The sequence below is a fragment of the Odocoileus virginianus genome, chromosome 19 (assembly GCF_023699985.2).
Source record: "Odocoileus virginianus isolate 20LAN1187 ecotype Illinois chromosome 19, Ovbor_1.2, whole genome shotgun sequence".
Taxonomy (NCBI): Eukaryota; Metazoa; Chordata; class Mammalia; order Artiodactyla; family Cervidae; genus Odocoileus; species Odocoileus virginianus.
This window is the reverse complement of record NC_069692.1, coordinates 32,639,302-32,667,172: the sequence shown is the minus strand read 5'-3', so window position 1 is coordinate 32,667,172 and position 27,871 is coordinate 32,639,302. Positions and strand designations below refer to the sequence as shown.

Here is a 27,871-nt window from a genome sequence, read left to right as displayed (position 1 = left end):
AAATGAGTCAGATGAAGGATGCCCTGGTTCTAATAAACTTGAAACCACATGTCACCCACCAAAGGTGGGCTAACACCGACCAGCAAAGAGCTTGGATGCCTGCCAGCAATGGATGTCAGATGCCATTCATAGCCCCCAGCTCTCCTCTGAGACTCAGGGCTCGTGAAAGAATCATTCCTTCTAGAAGAGACTGACACTTCATCCGGTTAAAAATCTGAGCCATCAGCTGGGGTTTTACATGCATTCAATGGAAACTATTTATAACAATTCATTCTATGATTCATTCTGATATTTACTGAATGTCTAATATTGGCAAGGCAGTATGCCAAGTGATTTGAGAAATACAGCTCCATCTTTAAGGTGTTCATATTAGAAGCAGTATAAATAATGCATAAGACATAACTAATACAAGTTCAAAAATGGCAAGGGATGAACAAACAGAAAAGCAATATAGTTAAGGAGTTCAAAGAAGGGAGCTCTTACTCTCTATTAACACTGTAGCTACTGGGGAAGGGAAAATGAACTTATAACTAAGAAGCAGTTTACCATATTATTTGCATATGCTAACTAATACTCATCACACAACAACCCATCACACTACCTTTAGCAAATACTTGCTTCACTCTGGTCACTGTACTGAGATCCCACAGACATTATCTAAGTTCACATGAGTATGATATTTAAGAGGAGAGATGTAATTCCAGAATCTCTGCTCTTTCCAGAATCCTGGACTCGTCTAGACTTAGGGACCTAGATAACAAGAACAGCAGCATCCCACCCTCTATGCAGCAGTAATGGATCCCAGGTCCCCAAGCGTGTTCTTACAAAGGGAGCTTTCTCCAGCCTCTACATTCCAGTGGACCATCTCCACACAGCCTCGGTGACGTCCTCTTAGTGCTGAAGCGCTCCTCCACAACAGTTACAGCACAGATATTCCCCTTTTGACAACAGTCATGAGAGTCTCTCCTGACTCAACAGCATGTTCCAGACAGGTGCTCTGCATTCATCTGGATGTGGCAGCAATAAGGCAACTCAGGAAAAATGCCAGATGTTCCAACGATAGATGTTATCATTATCTATTTTTACTCTGGCAGCTCACTGAGGTTTTTTTTTAAATATCATTTTTAGCTGTAAAATACATAGAGAGACCCTCTTATGATAAAGTCCTGTTTTCTATGAAAAACTTTCACTCTATCAGGCATGAACAGCTTTCCTCTTGATTTGTGTCTGAACCATGAGAAAAAAACATCACAGATGCAGACTGAATTGTACTAAGAACATATGCATGCTTTTAAATCACTTTTATCTTACTTTTTACTAATGTAACCCTGAAACATAAAATATGTCCTTTTTTTTTTCATTCACTGTTATGGGAAGAACAGATGGTAAAAGGGTTAGATTAAAGTAATACAGCATGTCCATTAAAATAGCCCCCACTGCTGGGGGTGCTTCCCTCAAACAGGAGTTGTGTTTGCTAAGAAGAATGGCTTTGGTTTATACATGTTGGAAATTGCCGGGGGTTTTGTCAAGGATAAACATAAGCGTAAGAGAAAAACTAGTGTCAAAATCAAATGCATTTTAAGATGACAATTATGCAAGTTATTTTGCTAATCTGGAGGGCTGACTGAAAACATTTGCCTGTGAAAATGTAACTGAATAGCAATCAAATAATAAAGTCAATTTCTAACATGAAAAACTGTTACCTAGAAATTGTAAATAAATGAAACTGCAAAGAAGATATCAAGTAGACATTATTTGTTTCATTCCTGCACTCCTATTAATGGTAGGTAGAAATCTTTGCTTTTACTTCATGTATAATTTATTGTCTAATGAATCAACAACAAGAATAATTCTGGAACGATTATACATTAAAAAGGGCTAAATATAACATGATTTCTACAGAAGTCTCACACATGTTTAGCATTGGAAAAGCATCCTCATGAAATTTTAAATGAAATTCTGTTTAATTACATATAACTTCAAAAGAGTTAAGCTTAAGGAAACCTTCAAGGAAAATTAGAGAATGCATTTTAAAAGAAAAAATGTCAATCTTGAGTCACATTCCAGGGTCAAGGATGACTTGACTAGAGGAACTACACAATAAATATTTCTGCTTAAACTATAAATAATTAGAAGGAAAATACTGATTCAAAATTTAATCATTAAACATTTTAAATACTTAGGCTATTTCTCCCTTCATTTTAGAAAATGGTATAAATCATCATCTTCAATCAGATGAAGATTACAGTTTTAAAGAATGGGTTCACAAGATTTTTCACTATTATTTTTATGATCTGCTTCACTCATAGTATGTAATCTGTTGTTTTTTGTGACATATTTAGCTTTAATCCACATTTTAGTTATTTTTAGTTCAAAGAACATTCTGGTGAGAAATCTTTCATACCTGTAAGTTCCTGATAAATTTCATGAAGTAGAAATATGGGAAGTTTTTTTATGTGCCTCAAATGTGGTTTGAAATGTCATAGGCCTTCTCTTAATCCACCCCCCACAGTTACAAAAATGTCACTGGGATCTGGTTTAGTCATTTTTCTCACAGAAAAGTAAGTACAGTCGACATCTCATTAGCTGTCAGGGTGACATGCAGCTGGAACCAGCACCCGGAACCAGAGGCTGGGTTTTCTCCAGCGTAATTCTGTAAGGAATACCCTAGACGGTTCCATATGGAGAGAGCTGTTCCCAACCATGAAATCCACAGTCTACATCCATCTATAAATCCAAAGGTAAAGTCCCAAAGGCTGGCAGGTATCTTCACTGAGCTGAAGATTTTAAACAGGTAATAAACATTTAATTAGGCCCTTTAATGTCCTGCCACACACAGCTGTAAATGATCAAGGAAATCTCAACTTTGCATTGATAAAACAGAAGTGGCTCTAGCCCATTGGATAGATCCTGGGTTTCCAGGACCAGTAGCACTAGTTTTAATGGTAATCTTGTTCCCTGATGGGCTTTGAGCATAAGCCAGAACTACTTCCATCTTTTCACTGACACTGTGACTCACTCTGATTTTTCACATATAAGTGGCAGATTAGATGGGCTTGGATTAGATGGGGACAGGCGGTCCCACCTGCTCCAACTCCTTACTGCAGCTTTGTCTGGCCTTCCATTGGTTTATTCTGAGTCTCGACAAAGGACGGCTGACAAAGCTGCTCTTGGCACTGTCCTAGACTTGGGCCAACAGATTATTGGCAGGCATATCACTGGCCTTCTGCATGCTGAAAGAGGAGATCTATCAGACTTGTAACTTTGTGAAAAGAAACTAAAGCTCAAAGGCCCTCTACCGAGGTAATCAATTTCAAACTGGTGTCTGTAAATGGAAGGATGGATCTACTTTCTCATCTTCTAAGTCAAGTACAATTAGGAAAATAATAAGGAAAACTAAAAGAGCACAAACTGTTAAATAATATACATCCAGACCTTGACCTTCCAGGAAAACACTGCAATTCAATGTGCCATGATGAACTTAAAGGGGTTTCCTAAAAATCTGTGAAGGATGGATGAGTTAAGGAAATCTAAATTTCTTAGCAAAGATATTCAAATCCAACTTAACTCTACAAATTTTCCATTATGACTGGGTAACCACCAAAAACCATCAAGTAAGGCATTGCTCTGTTGAATTTGACTATTTGGTTTTAATAAAATTTGATTTGATAGGTTTTCTTAAAATAAATTTCCCTGGGCATATTTTGATGGTGGATTCAGCCATCCCGCTGCTTCGCCTCTGTTCAGCTGTGGGGCAGAATCACAAATTCCAGCCATCATTTCCATTAAGCCAGAGGCAGAGGCTTTCCATTTGATTTAGCACAGCTGCTTTGCCCACTGCCCAACTTCTTTTTTGACACTAACTCTCCCCTACATCCAAACCATCCTATGTTATGAAAGAGAGATGTGTTTAACATGAATTATGCCTTATAGCCAGGGATCTGCGGGGATGAGAGGTGGGCTGCAGCTGTGCTTTGGGGGGCTGGGTAGGATTTAAGAAGCTCAACAGTAAAGGTGTCCTTTGGTGAGTACACAGCTAGAGTGGAGAATTGATGTGGTGGGGCTAGAGGTGGCTGACAGATGCAAAGATGTTGGCAGGACCAGGTTGTGGAGATTGGACTTCATACTATAACCAACATAGAGCCTCTTTAGGTTTTTAAGTAGGGCTTGGGGGGTAGGGGGTGAGCAGTGGGTACATGATGAAAAGGGTATTTCAGGAAGCTTACTCTGGCAGAAATGATCAGAGACCAAAAGAACAACAGGAGGCTGATGAAGTAGTCTAAATGTGATGTGTTCTGAAGAGCCCAGAACTGGACAAAGATAGTGGGCATGGGATAGAGGAGGAGCTAAGGGTCAGGAAAGATCATGAAGGAACATGACCTGCACAAGGCCTTTTGTGTCCAGAGGTCAAAAACCAAACCAAACAAAGAAACCAGAATTTTAAGAGACTTTTCCATTTCTTATGGAAGACAACTATAAAGATACAGTACCATAAATGCACTTAGATTATTAAAAGAATAAGACAGTTATCTAGAAAGTATCTACTGATCATGGGAACTGGACCCTGGAACTAAGGCTGAGCCCATAAATAAAGACAGGTTTCTGAGATGGAAGGCAGAGCCAAACAGCATTGCTTCTACAGTAAGTCCCCTACATTCGAACAAGTTCTGTTCTGAGAGTACAGTTTTAAGTCCAATTCGTTTGGAAGTCCGACAAAGTTAGCCCAGGTACCCAACTAACACAATCAGCCATATAGTATTGTACTGTAATATGTTGATAATACTTTTCACACAAATAATAGAAAACAAACAAACAGTAAAGAAAGAAAACATTTTTACTCTTTCGGTACAGTACCTTGAAAAGTACCAGCTACGTCACTGCTGCTTTTATGCTTGCTTCCAGACATCCTGGGCTTGAAATAAAGATACTGTACTACTGTACTCTATACAGTACTGTACAGTTAAGTACACAAAAGCACAACCATCTCTAGAGAATGCACGCACGTGACAATGCATGAACTAACTCACACGATCGGACATGTGAACACACGTTCTCACTAGTAGAAAGTTCACAGCTTGAAGGTTTGTATGTGGCGGACTTACTGTATAGATACCTCAGGGCAATTATTTTGTAATCAAAACACACACATACACACACAGAGTAAATATCAGTTGTCACTTCCCTCTGTGGTTGCACTGGAGATGACTGTGGAGACATGGAGACTAGAAAGCCCACTTTAGGACAGGATGTAGATGGTTCTCTGCCCTATATGTGAGCCAGAGAACACATGTTCAAAGTTCTGCTCTTGAAAGAGCTTCTAGATTCTACCACATTTAATTCCTCCTCAGCAGGTAGGTGTTTGATTTGTACTGCAAGATTTTGTATTTGTGAAAGCATCCTTAGGTTTTTTTTGCATGTGTCTCTTTTGCTTCTCTACATAGGTTATAAATTCCATAGTAGCAGAATATTTTCCCTCCTTGGGGTTTTTAATGTCTCTATAGGCAACCAACAAAGCATCTACCTTCTTCTTAAAGTCTTTACTTATCCATTCATTCATTTCATTAACATTCAGTGAGTGAATATGTGGAGGACACACAGATGCTGGGTCAAGGTGGGGGGCAGGTATGAAATAGACACGGTTACTACTTTCAAAGATATTATAGTCCAAAAGACAAGCTCTGACATATCCAGAAGGCAGCAGAAGACAGATTATTATAAATAGAGGCACAAAGGAGAAAGTTATATTTCATGAAAGAGGTAGCATTCAGTCCTTAGATGAGAGGCAGAATTTAGAAAAATAGAGGCAATGCAAGCAGAAAATAAATGCATAAGCACAAGCTTGGAGGCAGGAAAGGACAAGGCATTCAGCAAAGAGGGAGCATAGAAGTCTGGCTGGATCACAGGGTTCAGGTAATTTAGGACTCAATTATAGGTGACCTTGAGTGACAGCGAGGACTGTGGCAATTCTCCAAACACTGACATGATCAGTGGTCCTTTAAGGTCAATCTGAGAAGTGGGAAAGACTGAAAATGAAAAATTTCCAAAGTGGACAGAAAATGAAGATGAGCTCCAATCCTCCAGTGTGACAGAGCTCCTGGGACACAGGCAGTGGGAGAAGAAGGATAAATGGGTGAGGGGTGGAAGCACAACTGGACGTGGAGAGTGAGTCGGGTCTGTGACGGGGCACCCAAGGGGTTCAGGGCCTTATTAACTGCCAACGTGCAGCCCCACTGCAAACCTTGCAAACAGGAATGAGTTTTTTTGTTTTTTTTTAGTATTTATTTATTTATTTGGCTGTGCTGGGTCTTAGTTGGGGCATGCAGGATATAGTTCCCTGACCTGGGATCGAACCTGTGCCCTTTGCATTGGGAGGACTGAGTCTTAGCCCCTAGACCACCATGGAAGTCCCAAAACAGAAATAAATTTGAACCTGCTGGAAACACCCCAAGGTATGACGGTCTCTAGGCCTAGAGGCTATTGTCAGCCTCCAACTCCCACCTCCAGTTCACTGCTGGAAGGGCAGGGGAGCCCCCAAGACACGACCAGAGCTTCATCACTGCCATGATGCCTTTATCACATACATGCTACACTGTGTTTAAATTTTTCACTTACATTTTTATCTCCCCCATTGAATCTGTAAGCCTTCTGGGGAAAGGGCTATATGCCCAGGTCATTTCAGCCCTCCTCTGTTTCATTATCCATCTATCTTATCAATTTCACTCATCTATCAATTCATTTACCTACTCACTCAATATGTTCTAAGGGCTTTTGGGTGCCCAAAGCAATCTGGTTATCAAGGGCAAAATCTCCTGTCCTCAAGGATCTTAAAGTCCCCATTTACTGCCTCCAAGTTTTCTTCCTTTCATCTTCTAATAATAATCTCTTGATATTTCTATAGAAGAGGCAATATCTGAAGTTCAGACACAACCAAAAAACATAAAAGGCCTGTACAGTATAAGAATTTCAGAGAAGATAACCTCATTTTTTTTTTTGCAAGATGTATTACAGTTTTTATTGTTAATGGTCAAGGATTACATGTCACATATAAAACATGAAATGAAGGGCTATCTATCCTAGTATTGATAAAAGTATTGATACTATGTGTAAGGGAAATTCTTGGTCCTTCTTTTCTCTGAAGCTTCAAAAGTCAGCACAGGAGTCAGCAGTGTATTTTTTTGAGGCCAGAAAGAATCTTTGCAGGAAGAGAGCCTCTACCTTCACCGAAAGCAAGCCAGATTGCTGGCAGTGAAAATTAAGAGGGTTCTGTGGGATTATTTAAAGTAACAGATGTGGAGTTAAACCTGCAGGTGTTACAGTGTATATGTAACAAGAGATTCAATACTTTCAGATTTCAGAAGCAAACATAGTTTTATGCACTGTTATTACAGAATTATATAGTGCATTGCTTATTACTGACCAGGGAGAAAGCAAGAGGGCAGAGAGAGGCAATAAAACAGGAGGGCACGACTGTCTCTAATAAAAGTAACAACTATAAACATGCCAAGAGGAAAAGCTTCAAAGGAAACTAGAATCAGGAGGCAATTTATTCATGACTGACGTGGCTACACTATGCCAAGATAACTCCCAACTGTATTGGAGTAGCCATGACAGGTTCCTTCAAAATAGATGGGAGAGACTAGCAATTGCTAGAGGTAAGGTCTGAAAAAGAAATTCCATAAACTCAATATTTTTAATTCAACAGAACTGTGAAGAAAATACGTTGCTATATTCATGAGTATAAACCCAGTAACAATAAAATACAACTTTCATATTGCTAAGATAGCTCGACAGCAGCACAGTAGCTACCTGCAGAATCTTTTGGGAGTTATCTAAAATATTTCTTACAACAAATGTTTCAAAACCATTCAAAACAATTTTGACCTCTCTTGTCCTGAGTAACACATAGAGGTACAAAGGTGACTGAGTCATTTATTAAGTGACTATAATATAATCAAGTCTAAAATCATTCCCAAGGGCATCTCACACCAAGTGGGGACCTGAAAGCTCATCTACTACTGCAAGCTGAGTTAGTGACAGTGAATTACAATTTGTGCATGTCTCATATCTTCAAATAAGGGTGCCTAAATAATTCCAAAAAGCAGCAGTGCTGTTTGCTATTCATCAAATTTCCAGATATGCCTAATAGATAATAGAGCAAAGAGCTGAATAAATAATATTGATAGCATCATTACATCATTTTCATAACTAATAAAAAAGCACAAGATGTTACCTTACGAGCTCAATTTTTTTTTTTTTTTTTGCTCTGGAAACAGCCTCTTGAAAAATCTGATGAGAATTTGCATACTAAAAATATGTAAACATGGAAATAACAAAAAGTAAAAGATCGTATTTTTGAGAAGAGGAAGAAGCGTTTAAAATTAAATACTATGAAAATCTTGATCATTTTGTAAATAAAAATATATTTATTGGGCATCTATTAATATATAAAGGAAAATTCAGTACATGTCACTAAATACAAAATGTAAGCTTTAAAATACAAATTCAGAGACTTCCCTGGTGGTCCAGTAGTTAAAAATCTGCCTTCCAGGGCAGGGGACAAGGGTTCAATCCCTAGTCCAGGAACTAAGATCCCACATGCCACGGGGTAACTAAGTCCTTGCACTACAACTAGAGAGCCTATACTCCACAACAAAGACCCAGTGCAACCAAATATATATCATTTCAAAAATAAATCTATAATGATCAAAATATATCTATAATGAGAAGAGGTACAAGCAGTCAAGGATAAAAATATTCCTTCCTCTACAGTGCTTTTCACTCCTGTTGAGAACTTTAGCTCAGACCCCCACTAGACTCACCCCAGGACTATTAAAATGAGCCTCCCGAGTAGTTTGCCTTGCTTCAGCCACCTTAATGCTTCATTTCCAGTTCAAAACCTTTACTGGTTTTCCACACAACAAAATCCAAATGCCTTGGCCTCACAGATATTCGGCACCAATCAATGAACGTTTCCAAACATATAACCCCTTGTCCTTAACCACAGGGACCCACTCTCCCCCACTTCACCCCCAGCCACACTCAGGGTGTTCCTGCATCTCTTCAGAATCTTGGTCTTTCTGGAGTGTCCTCTCCTTTCCCTTATGTGCATATACCTGAATTCTACCCCCAGAGCTAGGTCAACAACCCTCCCCAGGCATATGGACTGACATCTCTCTTAAAGCCTTTTGTATACATCATCCTCTATATGCGCCTCATTCTAGTTCATAACTTATCATTCCAACTGCACTGGAACACATAAGGACATTTCTTACACCACTTTTTGATAGTCTGGCACCTTCTACTCAACCGCTATCCCCATTCATCACAATGGCCAGCATAGCATCTCTCTAATGTGGGCACTCAGCTAGCACTGACTGAACCAACACATAATAGCAATAATGCAAGGAAGTTGAAAACTAAGTATTCTTCAATAATACAAGAGCGATTTGGACCAAATAAGACTTTTGAGAAGCTCAATTATTTTCTTTTTCTTTTTTTTTTTTTTTTTGCATAGCCAAACATCTTTTATTTTTCACAACTAGAGTACCAAAGATACAACCCAACTAGCTCCAGAACACTTCCAGATTTTTTTTTTTTCTTTTCTTTAAAATTTCTGAGGATGTAGAATTCCAGATGGTGGTGCTGAGCTGTTTCCTTTCAGCAGAAACGGATGCGTTTGCCCTGGATGTCATGCTTGTCTGCTGTGTCCCCCCAGAGGACCTGCTGTTTACCTTGTCCTAGGACAGTTCACAGCAAAGGCTGTTCCCTTTTCTGCCTGCACGCATGGCTCCTTGAAAGCAGAGATTGTGGTCCATTTCTGACCTCCACATATCAGTAGTCCATGTACTAGGAACTCAGTCAGTGATTGACCTAGCACCATCATTATCTAAAGCAAACGCAATTAAAGAATAACCTTTACTAGGCGCATAAATGTTAAGTAAACTTAATTCATGACTGAGATTTCAAATGAGACACAGGGCCAAAATTCTAAGGACTGCATTTATCTAAGAATTAACACAAGAATGAACATTTTAAAAAGTCAAGAGAAACTCTATGTGAACATAGGTGTGTGCACGTGAATGATTTTTATGCATCATAGTACATTTCTAGAAGAAAACACCATTTTGGAGAGGGAAAAGGAGGAAATAGTGGGTGATTTTCTACTTTCCACTCTTCTGTATTCCTTTTAAAAAAAAAACAACGATGAAACATGTACAGTTTCAAATTAACTCCCCCTCACATGAGCCCAGGGAGCAGTCTAATAGCAGTTAAAACATTTTTTTTAATGTGTAGACAGTCTAACGTTGGGTGCTAAGTCGCTTCAGTCACGTCTGACTCTGCCACCCTGTGGACTGTAGCCCGCCAGGCTTCTCTGTCCATGGGATTCTCCAGGCAAGAATACTGGAGTGGGTTGCCATGCCCTCCTCCAGGGGACTTTTCGGATCCAGGGATCAAACCTGTATCTCTTAAGTCTCTTGTATTGGCAGGAGGCTTCCCTTGCCACCTGGGAAGCCCTAGTCCAACATTAGTGTAAAGTAAAGAAATTTTAGACTTAAAAGCTGAGGTGGAAGAAAATGTAGATGGTGAGGTTTGGGAAGCTCACTGGGGATATTTGGGTTTTGTAGCTTTATTTCTGTGTAACAATGGACAAATTCCTTCTTAACTTAGTATTTCCTAATTTAAATTTTTCTTTCATCTATGTGTCCAGCACTCCTATCCATATAAGGATAAAATTACCCAAAGGAGTAATTCATTCTTCCAAGTAATAAAAAGAGACAGTAAAATTCTTTTCCCAAGGTATGAGGTAGTAGTAAATAAAGCTTCTCAGATACTCAATAAAAAGAAGCAACTCCTCCTTCACAGTAACTTGAACTAAAATGCACTTTATACATAAAGTGCTCAGTCTTCATAACAGAATGTTTACATTGAACAACGTCCAGGCATCACACATCTACTCCTCTTTACTCTTTGTCAGGGTAGAGAAATCTGGTCTTGGTGGGAGATTTGAAACCACGTGACCGCATTCCCTTGGGACACAGATCTTCTCACCTTCGCATACCAAGCTAAAATAATCCAGCAAATAGTAGCTTCTTAGTGGCCATGAGCTCAACGAATGACACTTCCTCAAACAGTACATACTTGTCAATGTTAACAGAATTAAATATTCTCTGATAAGTAAGGAAATAATAGTTTCTGGACTCACTAGATTGCCAATTTTACTTTAAAAAATTAAAAACACAAATGATAAAGACCACCTTGATGAAATATCTCCGAATCCCAGTTGGTTTTCTACCAGCCCAGGAATCATCTCCTGAATTACCCTAATGAACTGCAGGAATTGGGACATGGTACCCTTAAAGAAAAAAGGATGGTTACAGGGTACCAGGAGTGAAAAATCCTCAGTTCTGTCCTGCTTCCTTCAGGCCAGGAGAGAGTTGTGCCTACATCTGACATAGACAAGTTTCTATATCACAGAGGCTGATAGGGAAAAACATTCTTTTCTTCCTTCCGAGCATCAGGACTTGTCTTAGTACCTTGCAGTGTTTCTGGAATACCTCCTCTGGGTCTCATCAGCTCACCACCTTGCAAAGATGAGAAGAGGGCTGCTTTTTCTACCATTCCTGCCATCTGGAAGACCCTCTTTGTTTCATTCCTCCCCATAAACAGTCCATCTGTGCTCAAATCTCATGGTGAAATATACCCTTGATCTTTTGCCTCCACCTCTTAATTTATCCTTCGACTTCAGCTCCTGTCCTAAGATTCCACTTTTCTACATCAAGCTCTTGTTTTCCATATTTTTCTATGCTTGCCCCATCTTTCTGGTTAATCGTTGTTGAGGAAAAAAACTCAGGGCCATTCTCCCTGAAAATACAGTTATGGTTTTGACTGCAATGAAGCCTCTCACAACCTTCATATAAAAGCAGTAAACCACAAGATCACTTCGAATTTTTACTAGCACAGTTATTTTAAAGGAAGAAGATATTTTTAGAAAGCTTTCCAGACTTATAGGAGTTTTAAATGTATTAAAGCCAGATAATTAATTCCAAACAGCTTCAAAACTTCCTCCTCTGCGAGACCAAACCAAGTCACAGAAAAAGAAAAGTGCCAAGTGGCAGAGTACCTACCTGAGGGTAGGGGGAAGTCCTGGATTTGGACTTGGAGCTGGAGAGCCTGGACTTGGCCCCCTTCCTGCTGTCAGCCAGGGCAGGAGTGGAGCTGCCCGCATAGGAGAAGGCTGGTTTGGAGGCTGCGATCTGATCCAGGGAGAGCTGCAGCCCTTTGTATTCCGTGTCCCTGCAGGGTGGGAAGACACAGCCCTTAATCGGCCACCCCAGGAGAGGAATACACATATTCTCTTCCTGGAAATGACAGTCATTCCTATTTGAAGAGGAATCAAGTGAAAGTGAGCCATATAACTGGTCTCCACAAAACACCTTGATTATTTTGCAAGTACTTAACATTTAACAAATGTCTGTGAATGGAGCTGCCAAATTATATGAAGTGCTCATGAAGATGCCTTGATTAAAATATACATTGTTCATTATTTTTATATAGTAGAAAATAAATCTAGAATTCCAGTTCTCTGAGCTTTTGTGTCCCTGCTGGTGAGTTATGGATTATAAATTCTAAATATTTTCTATTTGTGGGATGAGCTCAGAAGAAAACTGACCAACTGATACTGTCTGATCATTGACAAAAAGAATGTCTTTTATCAGCTGTTCCTTGATCAGCCATCCTGGGTAAACATTCCAAATACTCGTATGGCTAGCAAACTAGGGTATCCAGGCTAACTAGTTAAAAATCCTTTTTCAACAGGCTAACTAATTTAGTTACCTGAGGGTATACTTTCCCACCAGTTCTTTCTATTCCTTTACTCAGTAAGTATTTATTAAGTTCCTAAAATAAACCAGACTTTGTGCTATATGGAGATGAAAGGACAAATAAGGCATGTAGAGCCTCCTACCCTTGTGCAGATTACAATGTCTTAAGGAGAAAAAACAATAAAGAAATAAACATAACGACTGCAGGCTGTGAGGTGACAGGGGGAAAAGTGTATCTCAAGAGAGTTCGCTGAGAAGGTACTGCTGAGGTGTTCGGGGACTAAAGATGACAGCTTGGCCTTGCCCACAGCTACCAACCACCTCAGCCTGCTCCCAAGCAGCAGGAAGTCTCAGCTGACTCCTCGGGTTTCATAAGAGGATATCAATCCTTCCCACTGGCAGCCAAAATAAAATGTTTCAGAGTCCTCCTTATGAGGACTCGTGGGAGAATTTTCTCTCAGGTTCCAGATCTAGCCTGGCTGCTTCTGAGTAATTGATTTCTTTTTATCTCACAAGCACTGTGAATCATATCACGCGTCATGTTTCCTTCTTTGCAATGAAGTCAAAAAGCCTGAGCCCAAATTCGATGTGTCACCACCTCTAGCAAGTATACAAATCCTCATGGCACAAATTCTGTGCAACAAACTCCACCGTCTCTTTATTTTTTTTTCTTATATTATTTTCCCTTTCTCTAATGGGTTTACCTTTTTAAACATTCTGCATGCATTTTCCACGCTCTTCAGATTAAGATACCTATGTTAAGTGTAGTAAATTGATAAAATTATACACGTAAAAGTGGTTGGCAGATCTCCACCGTTCAGTGACTATTCATTTACCTTCTTCTCCTTCTCCCTATCTGTCCTGCTACAGAGAGATCAGGCAAAAGCAAAAGTATAATTCAGGCAAGGAGTTCCTCCTCAAGTGCCCAGAAATAGAAACTGGCTAAAATAGGGCCAATAATATCACTACTACTAACTGGAGTGTAGTAATAGATGTCATCAAATTACAATGGCTTCATATCAAATAGCTCATCTACTCAGACACCAACACAATTCTGTAAAGCAATTACCCTTCAATAAAAAAATAAAGTTTTTAAAAAAGACCAAAAAAATTCTCCTTATGCGAGTAAGAGAAATTTAGAAGGTAGGCATGCAGTTTGTCTTTTGGGTTTGGCGGGTCTGATATCCCCACTGGTCTGTTATATGCTCTACTCAACTCCAGGAACCACACACAGCACAGACTCTGAGCACTCCCTGGCCAGAAACTCACTGCCCGTCAAAATGTGGCACCCATCTATTTCACTGACAATATCTCAGGATTTTCCTTCATTAGCCCCTGGCTTCATCCAGAATAGCTCTCCTCAGATTGATCTTATACTTTCCAGACTTTCTCTTTCTTAAAATCCCTCTTATAAAGAACTACCTTAAGTCATACACACCTCTAGAAAGCCCTTCCTGGGTGCTACACCCATCCATTCCTTCAGTATGTGTTTACTGAGCATCTCTGTAGTGGCCGTGGGGGGACAGCAATGAATAGAAAGACTAAGTTACTACCTTCATGACCAAGGCACTGGGGCCAGTTCCTGAGGGAAGTGAGGAGGGAACCAGAAGGTTACCTCTTTCCTCCTCAAATCTTATTTTTCAAGGGATTATATCTTATCTTGCCCAGTGGATTCTGAGTTCCTGGAAGACTACTGTCAAGAGCTATTTTGTCTGTTCCAATGGCAACTGGCACAGTAGTTCACCTAGATGGAAGAGGAAGAAGATAAGGATGCAACTAAAAAAGGATTGCTTTCTTCAATGACTGCTAATAACCTGGAACCCAACAGCCTTTCTCTATGGAAAAGACCCCTGTGGGCTGTGAGTCCCCAGACCCACCTGACCCTGAGGTCACGTGCATGTGACAGTGAGCAAGCCAGGCGCTGACAGGAGGCAGGGCCCCCATCCTTGACCATATTCTGCATCAAAATGTACTTCCGTCCACTGCACAGTGGAGCATCCACTCAGCCCCTAGAACTGACAGCAAGAAACACGGACCTCTGAAAATCGGCTGTTATTTTTGTCAATTCATTCTTAATGCAACATTTCAGCACAGAGATGTACAAGCAGAGGCTACAGGCAGAGAGTAAACAGGATTCACTTTTCTCTTGTACACTATCAGACCCACAGTACGCATCTTAACCATTGAAAAAGTCCAAAATTTTTGCACAGTTTCCAATCAATGAAATACTCCAAATTAAATAGGCTTAAAGTTTGAAAGCCAATAAATGATTGCAAATTCTACACATTCATATAAAAAAGCTAATAAATATAAAAAGTCATACTTTGAATTTTTTTTTTTTTTTTTTTTTTTGGCCACATTGTGGCATGCGGAACTTCCCTAACCAGGGATCGGACTCATGCCCCCTGTGGTGGAAGTCCAGAATCTTAACCACTGAACCATCAGGGAAGTCTCAGAAGAGTTATACTTTGGATACACCAATAAAAATATTAATGTTTTAGTGCACCAAAAAATACAAAAAAGAATTCATCAAAACTGAGAAGAAGATCACGAAGTCAAGTAGATCACAGTGTGAGCCTCTTACTGTGTGATAACCTGTCTCGACTTCGATTTCTTCTTTACACCTAATAGGGATGTGCTGAGGTTCAGATGAAACACTGTGAAAAGCTTGCATAGTGGTAGAAGATAATACATGCTCAATAAATAGTATGATTTCCGCCCTCTAGTGAACTTTTTGGCACCTGCTTTCCCCAGAGCAATAGGTTCACTTTGATATATTGTAACATGGTTCATTCCAAACTCCTCCCTATGACATATTTCTTTCCTTTTTATCCCAAACTCATTTTGATTTGCTCTGTTCTTTTTAGCCTCTAAACTCTATTGTAGTGTGGCCAAAATATTTATTAAGTTAATTAAGTTTTTTATTGCTAAGTCACCAAATGAAGACCATAGCGCAACACAGACCCGGCATTCTGAGAAGAGTGTTTCTCTGTTCCGGGCTCTTAACAGCTCAAAAGATGTGTCAGGATGAAAAGCACAATAAAAAAAATACCCACTTAAAGACTTTTCAAGTACGGTTGATGTGCTGCCAAGAGCCGCTCTGAATGGCGGATTCACTGAGAACAAAGCATTTGTTTTACTGTTAGAATTCTATTAAACTGAGTATTTCATTTGTATAGATTAAAGGTCTAAATACTGATGGGAATCACATTACGAGTTCCATTTCCTTCCTCCAAACTCAGTCACAAAGAAGAGTCTGGCTCCCCCTCCCCCTCCTCCCCTAGAGAGATGTACTCTAGTATCACACAAATCCTCAAAGGTCGGTGTACACCTAGGAAAGTCGGTCAGTGCTTCCCTGGGCAGTGGGACAAAATAAAACATGTGGCTGCACAGATCTTAGACCCTGAAATGAGTATGGTAAGGACCTTGACTTAGCTGACTTTAATAAAGGAAGAACTCAGCCCTGGTCAAGTTTTCTTGAGAAGTGCCACATAGGTGGTATTCAGGACCCCACAGGTAACCCTCTTAAGGGCAGCTCTCCCAGATACTTATCAAAAGCTTATCAAAAGAGGAACTGATGCATATGCCATTTAGCATATTTTTCAAAATGGCTATTGATAGCAATTTACTTTTTATTTTCCTCCTTTTAATGACTTGTACCAGCGCTGTTGACATCCTCGGGTACCCAGGCCCTGACAGCAATGTGAAACAGGTAATTTGCAATCACTAGGACCTGCAGTTTGTCGATCTTATCCATATTTGCATAGGCCAAAGTAATCCTCTTATTCCACTATGGACAGCCAGAAATCATTCAATTGGCAGAATTAACCATCTGAGTCTACTCCAAACTTTATAATAGTCATATACATATTTAGAATTACTCAAATTCCAACTGAATAAAAAGGGGCTATTTTTGCATCACTGGTCTCCTCAGCCTCTCCTTAAGCAATATCCCATGACCACTCACAAGGTAAATGCCAGCTTGCCATATGGGAAGCTCAGAGTGATGCCCCTCTTGCCAAGCGAATAAAAGATGTCTTCACTGCTGAAAGGTACTGTCGGCTTCAGAGAGATGCATCAACATCCGTCTATCAGTTTGACTGGGAGCCCAGCATACTCTATGCCGACACCCAGCACCAACACACGTATGACCCTTGAAGCGAGCTGGAATGAGTGCACAGAGAAGTAATCAACAGCATTTGATCAACTCATGTTGAGTCAAGATGCTTTGCAGGAATTTCCTTCTTCATCTCTACCTTACCCTATACTGCTTTTATTTTAGACTACTGAATTTTTGCTCCTGTCCCATCAGTTTGGGAGCTGGCCATTCTGGAGTTCGTTGACCTTATGTTACGTGGCGATTCTTAAAAGATGTTGCCAGATTTCCCAATTGAGCTACTTTTTTTTTTAAAACAGCTGAAGGTGATCAAATTACCGAGGAAAACGTGGAAACAAAGACATACAATTGATTTGGCTCCAAAGGCGCTGACTGAAATAAGCAGAGGATTGCATTAAACCGTGATCGGATTAAGTAGGAATGACTGTGCCTTATACTAAACTTTTTAATTGGATTCTAGAGTCACTGTTACACGAAGTGCATGACCTTCTTTATATTCTGGCAGAGCTGCAGCCTGGCCACTGGGTAAACCTCCGCAGCAGAGAGACCTACTTTCTGTTTCATTTTCAGGCTCCCACGGAGCCCAGCAGAGACAGCTGATAAGGAGGATTCCATACTGTGAGGGGTTCATGAATGAAGACGATCTGCTGGGAAATTAGGCGAAGGCACCCTTGGAAATGTAATAGTCTCATACTAATAAGTGGATTTGTGGTTTTCTCCATTTGATTTGGCGATTTTAATAGTTCCCCAAAAGTCTTGGGTTTATGTAAACACTGCCTCAGCCTAGAAACCCCTTTCTGCTCCATTATGTAGGTTTCATCCAACATGCTATGGAGGGGGCATCCCCACAAGGGTAAAGGATGGTTTACCCTTCCTGTATGTGACAGTAAATACTATATAACAGTGAATAAGGTTTACCATCATGTTGTCATTTCAAGAAGGAAAGGCAGGGGTATAAAACAACAGGCAAACAGCAACAACTAAAAAGTTAAGAACTGTAACATAGATGTGGGAAAACCAACCATCTTCACAACAGGGATAGCATAATGCATTTGTGCAAACCCACAACACAAGCTGAAATATAGCTAAGTAAAGACTGCACACGCTGCACCTGACTATTTCCTTCCCCTCACTGGCCACAGTGGTATCTCCCCGCTCTCTCTTCTGAGCTCCTATACCAGTCACTGCCCTACCACTCATTTGGCACGTATTCCCTCTCACATGAATGGAGTATCTAATGATGTGCGTGTGTGTGGGTGCCTGTATATTAAGTCGCTTCAATTGTGTTGGACTCTTTGCAACCCCATGGACTATAGCCCACCAGGCTTCTCTGTTCATGGGATTCTCCAGGCCTTCCTCCAGGGGATCTTCCTGACCTAGGGATCGAACCCATGTCTCACGTTTTCTGCAGTGACAGGCAGGTTCTTTACCACTTGCGCCACCTGGGAAACCCATCTAACAACAACCTCCTAAATTTTTTCTCTTCTAATGGTCTCTGTTTACTGTCTTGCAATATATCTGACAGAGAACAAACACTCACTTGCAAATGGTTGACAAAATAATTCTCACTGCAATGAACTGTCATTCTTCCCCAATCCAAATGACCCAAAATTTAAAACCTGGCAAAACTTTCTACATATCTGCTAGGTAAGCAAGTTTATGTGAGGGATTTTTAAATTCCCAGGTTATAATTAATGATAATCATTCTGAAATTCTGTGTGATCTTAAATCAAAGAAACAAATTATATGCTACCATTTTAGTGGTATCTATATTAACTAACTGCACTTTTAAAAAAATGAAGTTGTGATGCAAGCATGGCATATGTGATGTTAAGGAAACTAGAATCCTAAATTAATTTCATCCTCAACTATGTCTTTAGAACCATTAGAGTCGTACTGAAGAGGGTAAGCAGTAATAGTGCTTTAAATCCCCAGAGATACACTCCTAAAATTCAGTAAGAAGTATCTATGCAATAGAAAAATATAAAAAGGTTGTAAACAATGCACAAATTGCTGAGAAATAACTCTCTAAAGGCTCAGCCTCACTAGCAATAACCTGTGTGAATTCATCAGCTATCAGATGTCATTTTTGCCTTTCAAATTAGCAAAGATTTTTAAAATGACAATAAATCTCACTGAAGACAAGGTGAAATATGCATATATACATATTACCAGTAAGAGAATAAACTAGCGGTTTTTATTAACAGTCTTAGGTGTGTCCAAACCTTAAATCCAGTAATTCCACTTCTATATCTTATGAAAATAATCAGAGATGGGTGTCAAAAGTCTATATACAAGGGTGCTTATCAGCATAATTTCCTATATTTAATTGTAAATAAGCAAATTAGAACCAACAATAGAAGCATTATTTAAGTATGGCATACCACTATGATAAAATATTATGCATTCTTTTTTTTTTACTTAATTTAGAAATACTACTGATAAAGTGAAAAATTATCTTTTTAAAAATTGACATGTACTGTATAGGCATGTAGGTGGGTGTGATAAAGAGTTGGACACAACTGAGCAAGCAAACACAGCATAGCATGTAATATACTGGGTGGCAAAAAACTAAAATGCAAACAGTAGAGATGGGGAAAATAGATTAATGATGCTCTTTACATTCTAACACTCCACATTACCTTAATTTTTCTATAATGAATATGTGTGACTTTTATAATCAGAAAAATATTTCTTGAAAAAGAAACACCAGTTGAGGCACACTTCAGGCACTCCTACCTAATGGTGAAATGGGTTCCCAATTTCTTTTCTTTATCTAGAAGAAGCCTGGGCTGCTGCTTCGTGAATAATGTTAGGTTACAACAGAGAAAGCATGAGTAAACTTCTCCCATAGGTTCAACATCTCATGCACATCATTCATAGTTTTTAAATGTCCACATGTCCTTCTGCTCCCTCCGTGCCTGTCCATTTCACTTACTTTCTGATCCATTCTCCGCCCTTCCTGCCTTCTAGAATTATCTGTCTCTAAAGGCTTTCAAGTGAACTATGGAGCGTTTTGTTTCCTTCTTTGGAGACTATGACTTAAAATATTACTTATAATTGAAAAAAAGGAAGCCTCCCCATGGAGTTTCTTAAAACAGTTTCGTTTCATGTGAGTTATAAATGACATATTTGTCATTGTTTAAATGGCATAAACCCTACTTTGGGGCGACATTTCTTGTTCTGAGGAACTTAATTTTTTATGCTCAGAAATTCATTCTATACCTGGCTACTAAAGTCTAGGTGTATTTGTGAATTTTCCTGGTCTAAAGTTCCAAATCCTATTGCTCTTATAGCTAGTCTATATCTTCTTGTCTTAAGGTGATCTTTAAAAGTCAAATAAACAAATGCAAAATGTGCTGCCTCTTTTATCAAAAGCATCAAGTAAAAACTGTTGGTCTCCTCTCCCATCGTGAGAACCCCTAATCTGAGCCTACTTCTAGAGAGAAAAAAAAAAAGCCAAATATAAAGAAAGAAAAATGATACAAATACCAACCAAGTTTTTCTTATGTTTTGAAGTTTCCACAAATAGAAAATAAAATGCATACATGTCACTCTGACCCCTCTTTTTCATCTGTTTCCATCTGTCTCACCTCCCCACCCTCTCTGTCCCCCTTTCACCTTTGCTATCATTTATGAAACTGATGTTTTTTAAATATATCTTCTCTTTAGAGATCTTCCAATATCTGTGATAGATGAATAATGGGGGAACCCCTCAACTAACCCCTTACATTTGGTTGAGGTTCCATTCTCACAGGAGTAGCTTGCTCACCTAGTTCTTCTGACCCTTAGAAAGTTGATTCCTAAACCCTAAAACCTTTTGGCAGAGAGGGTGAAAGAGCATACCTCCTGTTTTCAACTCTACACAAACTCCAGGAACAGAAAAGAAACCTGTAATCACAAAGAAATCATCTTCCCACAATACTGAGAAGTTTCCTTGGCTCCCATGAAAATATCTCAAGAAATTCTACTGGTTAATGTTCAAAATCTATCATTAGACACTTATTTCTTTGGCTGTAGACAAATCCTGGGCTTCCCTGGTGGCGCAGATGGTAAAGAATCTGCCTACAATGCAGAAGATCTGGATTCAGTCCCTGAGTTGGGAAGATCCCCTGGAGAAGAGAATGGAAACCCACCCTAGTGTTCTTGCCTAGAGAATTCCATGGACAGATGAGCCTGGCAAGCTCCTCTGGTGTCAAAGAGGAGGGTGGCAAAGAGTCAGACACGCCTGAGCGACTAACACACACAGACAAACAAATCCCATCCTCAAGATCCCAGGGTCCCCCAATTCCCCACAGTGTTTGACGAGGCCCTACAAGGCCAAGCCTCATGACACTGTTGGGAGCTCTGCCCTTTTCCACACAACACAAGACCCTGGCATTTGTGCAGATCACAGAAAAGGTGAAGCTCAGGCTTCAAACTCCCTGCGAAAAGATGCAGCAAAAAATGATGGTGTGATGCTGTGTTTTCAAATGCACAAGTCTTCATTTGTTTAACTTAAATATTTTTAAATATGTCCTATAGCATTTATTCTTGATTAAACCTATTCTAGATAGTTAATCATTTAACGGTTTCTTTACAGTTGCTGAGCAAACAGTTCATTCATACCTATGACATATCAAATCTCACAGACGTGTTCTTTAATTGGATTCATTTATTTCTAATCTCCTTAAGTCCTTACTACTGTAATGCTTAACTAAATATACATTAAACTCTATTATTTAAACAGCTAAAATAAATTTGACATGTATTTTACGAATAAGAATTTACAACTCAACAAATGTTCTGTTATTATTATTATGTACCTTGGTATTCAGGTTTTATTTTAAATTGGCTGATAGGTAAGTTATGTTGTAACAAAATAAGTTCTGAACTGCTGCTAGAGATTTTGGATGCCCATTAAAATGCTAAATTTTTCATCACTCCACACATTGCCATATGTGGAGTCGGTGAGCTTGTATAATACTATATAGAATACGTAGTTATAAATAGAGCCCACTCTAAAGACAGGATAGGCAAGTAGGCAGCTGCCTGCTTTTATGATTTGTAGGGAAGGAGAAGTTTCCTTGGCTCCCATGAAGATGCCTCAAGAATAGTCTACTGGTTGATGCTCAAAATCTGTCATTAGACATTTATTTCTTTGGCTGCAGACAGATGGCTCAGAAAAGGATAATAGGGTAAGCCTCATCTATCATCTTTCATTGATTCAGTTTATCAGTTCCTTTCCCTAGAGCAGTGATTCTCAAATTTCTGCCTGCATCAGAAGCACATGAAAAATGTATGAAAACACAGCTTACGAGGCTCCACTTCTTAGAGCCTCTCATTTGCAGGTCTAGGATGGAGCTCACAATTTGCATTTTTAACAAGCTCCTGGACGGTGCTGGCGCCGCCAGTCAGTGGACCATACTTTGAGAACTAGAGCAACTGTTATCAGGGATGAGAGAAACTAAAAGAATCAGAGGAAAGAAAGGCCACCACAGGGAAAATAGAAAACCACTGAAAAGGGAAGGAACATTCCAAAGACAAAATTCACACATCCCCCAGGAACTGCCCTGACTGCATGTATTTCACCAAACTACTCCCACCCGCACCCCTGACTGCTTGCTTCCTTTCGGCCTCCTCTCGGGCACTTCCTGTTCCTGCAGACTCTATGCCACTCCGACTGCAGGGCTTGGTCCTCAGGCTGCTTCTCTTCAAATCCGCTCCCCAGTGACCTCAGTCCCTTTGCTGGCTTTAAATTCCATATGCTGACGATCCCCATCTCTAGCTCAGACCTCCTCAGGCTCCAAGACACCCAGATCCAGTTGCCTACCTGATGTTTCACTTTGATGAATAACAGGCATCTCAAACTAAACATGTCCACATACAACCCTTGATTGCTGCCCTTTCCTATAAATCTATTTCTTCCCATTACTCACTCAGGTTACTGAGGCTGCCATTCTTGACTCCTATTTTTCTCACGACTCCTATCCAATACATCTGCAAACCCCATCAGTCTGCCTTGAAAACATCCTGAACCTGACCCTTCACCATTACCTCCTTCTTTCAAGCCACATTTTCCTTCCTCTAGGTGATTATAATCACTTCCTACCTGGTCTCCCTGCCTCTTCCCATCACCCACCCCGAAGCTTACTCTCCTCATCAGCCAGATGATCCTTTCAAAGCTTCTATCACTTCATGCCATGCCTTTGGCTCAAAACTCTCCAGTGGCTTCCCAACATGACCTGACTCTGCCTATTCTAGCATTATCTTTTTCTGTTCTTCCCCTCTCTTTTTCTGCTCCAGCCACACCTCCCCCGTTCATCAACTGACCAAGATGGTTTCCACCTCTGGGCCTTTGCACTTGCTTCTCGCTGTGGAAATGTTCTCTCTGCAGGCCTCCATATGGCGGCCTCCCTCCCTTCATTTAAGAGTCCTCAGAGAAGCCTTCCCTGACCACTTCCATCTCTTTGTCCTGCTTAATCTTTTTCCTTTCATTTTTTGACATCACACAACATATTTCTTTGTTTATAAGTACTGTCTATTTCTTCCCACTAAATCATGCTCCATGAGGGTAGGAACCTTGTCTGTCTTGGTCATAACAGGGTCTCACCAAACAGCTTGGCATGTAGAAGGCACTGGGAAAAGACTTTCCAGGTAAATTCAAGAACCATGCCCAGTTTTCAATAGAGAGGACTATGCTCTCAAATGTTTCTTACCATCCTCTTAATTACAGCCACAGAAATTAAGCTGAATCTAATGATAGAAATGTGTTTATAATGAAAGTCCTATTGAGTCAATGGAGATGAGACACAAATAGAAAAGAGATTATAATGTGAAATGCCATGTAGCGTCTCAATATTTTCCTCTGGTTTTCAATTAGCCCTCACAATAAATGCCGCACTTGGCTATTTCTTTGACTGCTTTAATTGGAGGAATGAGATTGACACCCACTCTGCCCTCCCCTTTGTGGGCTTCATCCTCCCAGCATTCCTGAGCTGTAACCCTGCCGGGGTCCATTACCCAAATTCAGCACAACAAACAACTTCACTTTGCCTGGATGATAGTGAGATTTCAACAGCTAATAGAAATGCTGTGATGCTATTAGTCTCTTAACGGCTTTTAAAAATTAAAATGAAAACTCTCGTGTTGCATTCGGTTAATTCTGGAGGGAAAAAAAATGCTGCTCTTTTCCTGCTGTATATTTGGACTCCAATAGCAATTAATGGGAGTGTTGAAAGAAGTAAATCTTGTGGGTCCTTCCTTACCTTCAGCCATCAGAACACATTAGTCATCACAAGTGCAGAGTGTGGAATGAATGGCCAAGAAGCAGCAGCAAACTGAAACCCCTAAAAATGCCCTGAACCCAGGATTCTATTTTTATCGTGGTTTTCAGTAGGAGGAGGACAGAGCCAGCACATTCTCAGACTGTGTCACCAGAGAATGTTGCTATTCTCAGAGAGATGTTTAAGTGGCAAGGGACTTGGGTTTGAAAGTACAAACACAGAGGGAATTCCACCTTAATGGGTACCATTATGACATCCAGTTCAAGGTAATGAGGCTGTTTCCACGATCTAGCCAGCAGCCCATATTAGCACGGCTTTACTGATGTGGATACAACAAATTCTGTTTGAACAAGAAATCCCAGGAAAAAAAAGAGAGAGAGAGAGATCCTTTCACAAGCTGTATCTATTTAGCAATCAATCAAAGCAAAGATGTTCTTCTAGTAAAGACAGCAGCTTGCATTTGAATCCTGGTAAAATATTAGAGATGTTCTAAATAAAATAATGATCTATAGGTGATGCGTACAGCTTGCAGCTATGTGAACATGTCTTAAATGTTGGTGCTTAAACTGGTGGAGGGGAAAGGGCTGGGGTATGGAGGGTGAGCTGACTGGTTCTGAGTGTACCCAGACTGGAAAGCAATGGAGATCCCATATTGTACAAGAGAGTGAACTGTCCACAGACCTTGGTAAAGATCTCTGTAAAACATCCTATCAATTCCTGAGCAATAGGTGGAATTGCATGAAATTGTTAATTTTGAACTAATGTCTAGAAATGGCAATTTCATATGTTTCACCCTAGTATGACTTTTGAGAGTCTCCTGTACAGCAAGGAAATCAAACAAGTCAATCCTAAAGGTAATCAATCCTGAATATTCATTGGAAGGACTGATGCTGAAGCTGAAGTTCCAATACTTTGGCCACCTAATGCAAAGAGTCAATTCATTGGAAAAGACCCTGATGCTGGGAAAGATTGAGGGCAGGAGGAGAAGGGGACGACAGAGGATGAGATGGTTGGATGGCTTCGCTGACTCAATGGACAATGAGTCTGAACAAACTCCCAGGAGAGCATGAAGGACAGGCAAGCCTGGCCGTTCATGGGGTTGCAAAGAGTCAGACACAACCGAACGACTGAACAACAACATCCTAATACAGTTACCAGCTTAAAGACAGCAAGCCCAACAGGAAATCAGGTAGGCTCCAGAGTCTAGGCCCTGGGTTAGTATGCTCACTCATGAGCTGTGTTGTATTGGTTAAGTCACGTGGTCTCTCTGAGCCTGTGGCACAAACAGCCACCCCTCAAACATGAGTCCTTCTTCCTCCCTAACCTTTCCAGGCAAGAGAGCACCTTCTCATCCCTCCTTCAGCTCGAGCAGACCTTCAGTCTCTCCAGGGCAAGACAATCTGGGAGTTACCCTTTACTAGAGAAAAGCTTAAAGTACTATGAAAACTTAAAATCATTAGTGACACTTTCTAAAAATGTAATAAATCTGCAAAGACTATTTTAACTCTAAAGAGATTCTTTAATTTACAATTTGCTGAGCTTCATAATCCTCTTAGAAGTCAGCCCCACAAAATACTCAAAAATCCCATTCAAAGCAGAACAGAGAGCTGTTCAACATCTTTCCAACAGGAGAGAAGTCAGCCTGGGAACAGCTGTTCTCTCTGTGGCTCAGGTAATGAGATACACAGGACCTGTCCTGGGTACTGTCCCTGTGAGTATTCAAGCTGGATTCATAAGCTGCAATCAGTTACTTTGCTGCCAGTCATGATCTACACACACACACACACACACACACACGCACACACACACAGCTCTCTCCAGGGGCCCAGCTCCTCCCATCCATCCCATCTCCTAACCAGAGGGGAGTCTGACTGCCCCTACAAGCTTATCCCCCAGGGATGTCCTAACAGTCCTAAAGTACTTGGGACCCTCTTTTTTCTAATGAGGGTGGAATCACTTCCCTCCAGGAAGGAATCTCGGTTGTCAGTAAGCCAAGGGGGAAATCAAACTAGTCTACTGCCTGGCACTTATTTCTTTTCCTGCAGGTATTGTCTTGTTCATTTTGATGTCCCCATAACGTAGCACTGTGCCTGACACATTACAGGTGCTCAATAAATCATATATAAATGCTTGAAGACCCACTAGCCCTAACCAGCTAAGGAGAGTCTCACAACCCTTTCCAGATGCATCAGAATGTTTGGTGACTTTTCATTCCTGGGCAACCCTCTCAGCCTTCCTGAGCTGTGCTGTCCCTCCTTCAGCCCAAAGACTCACATTTATTCCATTTATTCACATTTATTCCATGTGTACAGGTAGGCCAAAAATTATTCTCTTTAATTTCACAGAAATAATCACCTAATAACTCACACTTAACCCTTGTTACTTTGTAATCAGGCATAGTTCCAAGAACCTCACACATTATCTCATTTAATGTTCACAGCGACTCTATAAGGTAGATATAATCATTACCCGCATTTTACAGATTAAAAAAAGAAAAGACAGTGAAGGTAGGCAATTTTTTCCCATAGTCCCAGAATGGCATCACTGGGATTTAAATAGGCAATAGACCCAGAGCCCAAACTCTTAACTAATAAGCTATATTGCTTATAATAAAAGCTATATAATAAAAATGTACTGATATCTCATTTCATAACACATGTTTCAAATATCTTGTAAAACATCTCTATGACTATCAGAGTTTGAAACAAGTACGAAACCTAGGGGTTAGGCTGCATCATATTCTAACACTAGAATTACAACATCAAATGCAGCTTGAAGGCGGCTTTCCCATCCTGCAGTCTGGAGCTGGCCACACACGGTCTTTGCACCTCTCTCTCCTCCAGTCTGCTGCTTTTTGTCATTCTAACGCACATCTCACATTTGCTCCCTACAAATAATTTCTAAAATAGAACCATTATACCACTGTGGCACCATTGTGTATTCATTTCAATAAGATTTATGTTTGACACAGAATATTAACATCCCTTAAAATTTTAAAAATGGTGTTCTATACCTGGATGTTAAAAAATATATTTTTATTACTAACATCAGATGAACATGTTGAAGATACACTAGCATTCATTTGAGGAAGGTAAGAGCCTTGGGGAAAACAGTTTCCTATCTTGATGGAATGCACTCCGTTCCATCAAAACAGTTCAGGTAAAACGGTAGAGACAGAAAGAAATTCATCTTCGACAATAGCAGTGGACAAGCATGGTTGGATCAAATTGGAAGAGTGATACTATCACAGGAATGCTGCGGCTGCTAAGTTGCTTTAGTAGTATCTGATTCATTGTGACCCCATGGTCTGTAGCCCGCCAAGCTCCTCTGTCCATAGGATTCTCCAGGTAAAAATATTGGAGTGGGTTGCCATGCCCTTCTTCAGGGGATCTTCCTGACCCAGGGATTGAACCTGGGTCTCTTATGTCTCCTGCATTGGCAGGTGGGTTCTTTACCACCAGTGCCACCTGGAAAGCCTGTCCCAAGAATACTTAATGGAAAAAGAGCAATGGGACAAATGTGTAGAAGGCACTGTTTCATCTCAAAAGACCCAACCTCTGCATCCAACCCTTAAAATTCTACTCCTTTCCCGATAGCTCTACCCTCATGTCAAGCTCTTTTGAATTCTGTGCCCTTAGCAAATAGTGCAAGTGGATCACATCATCTCA

General features: G+C 40.2%; 1 protein-coding gene across 1 annotated transcript in view; it reads right to left on the bottom strand.

The window, feature by feature from the left end:
* SIM1 (SIM bHLH transcription factor 1) overlaps positions 1–27,871 on the bottom strand; it is a 74,392-nt gene that overhangs the window by 21,244 nt on the left and 25,277 nt on the right. The window contains exon 10 of the mRNA XM_070450060.1: positions 12,126–12,294. Within this exon, the coding sequence (XP_070306161.1) occupies positions 12,126–12,294 (169 nt within the window). The remainder of the gene's footprint in view (positions 1–12,125; positions 12,295–27,871) is intronic.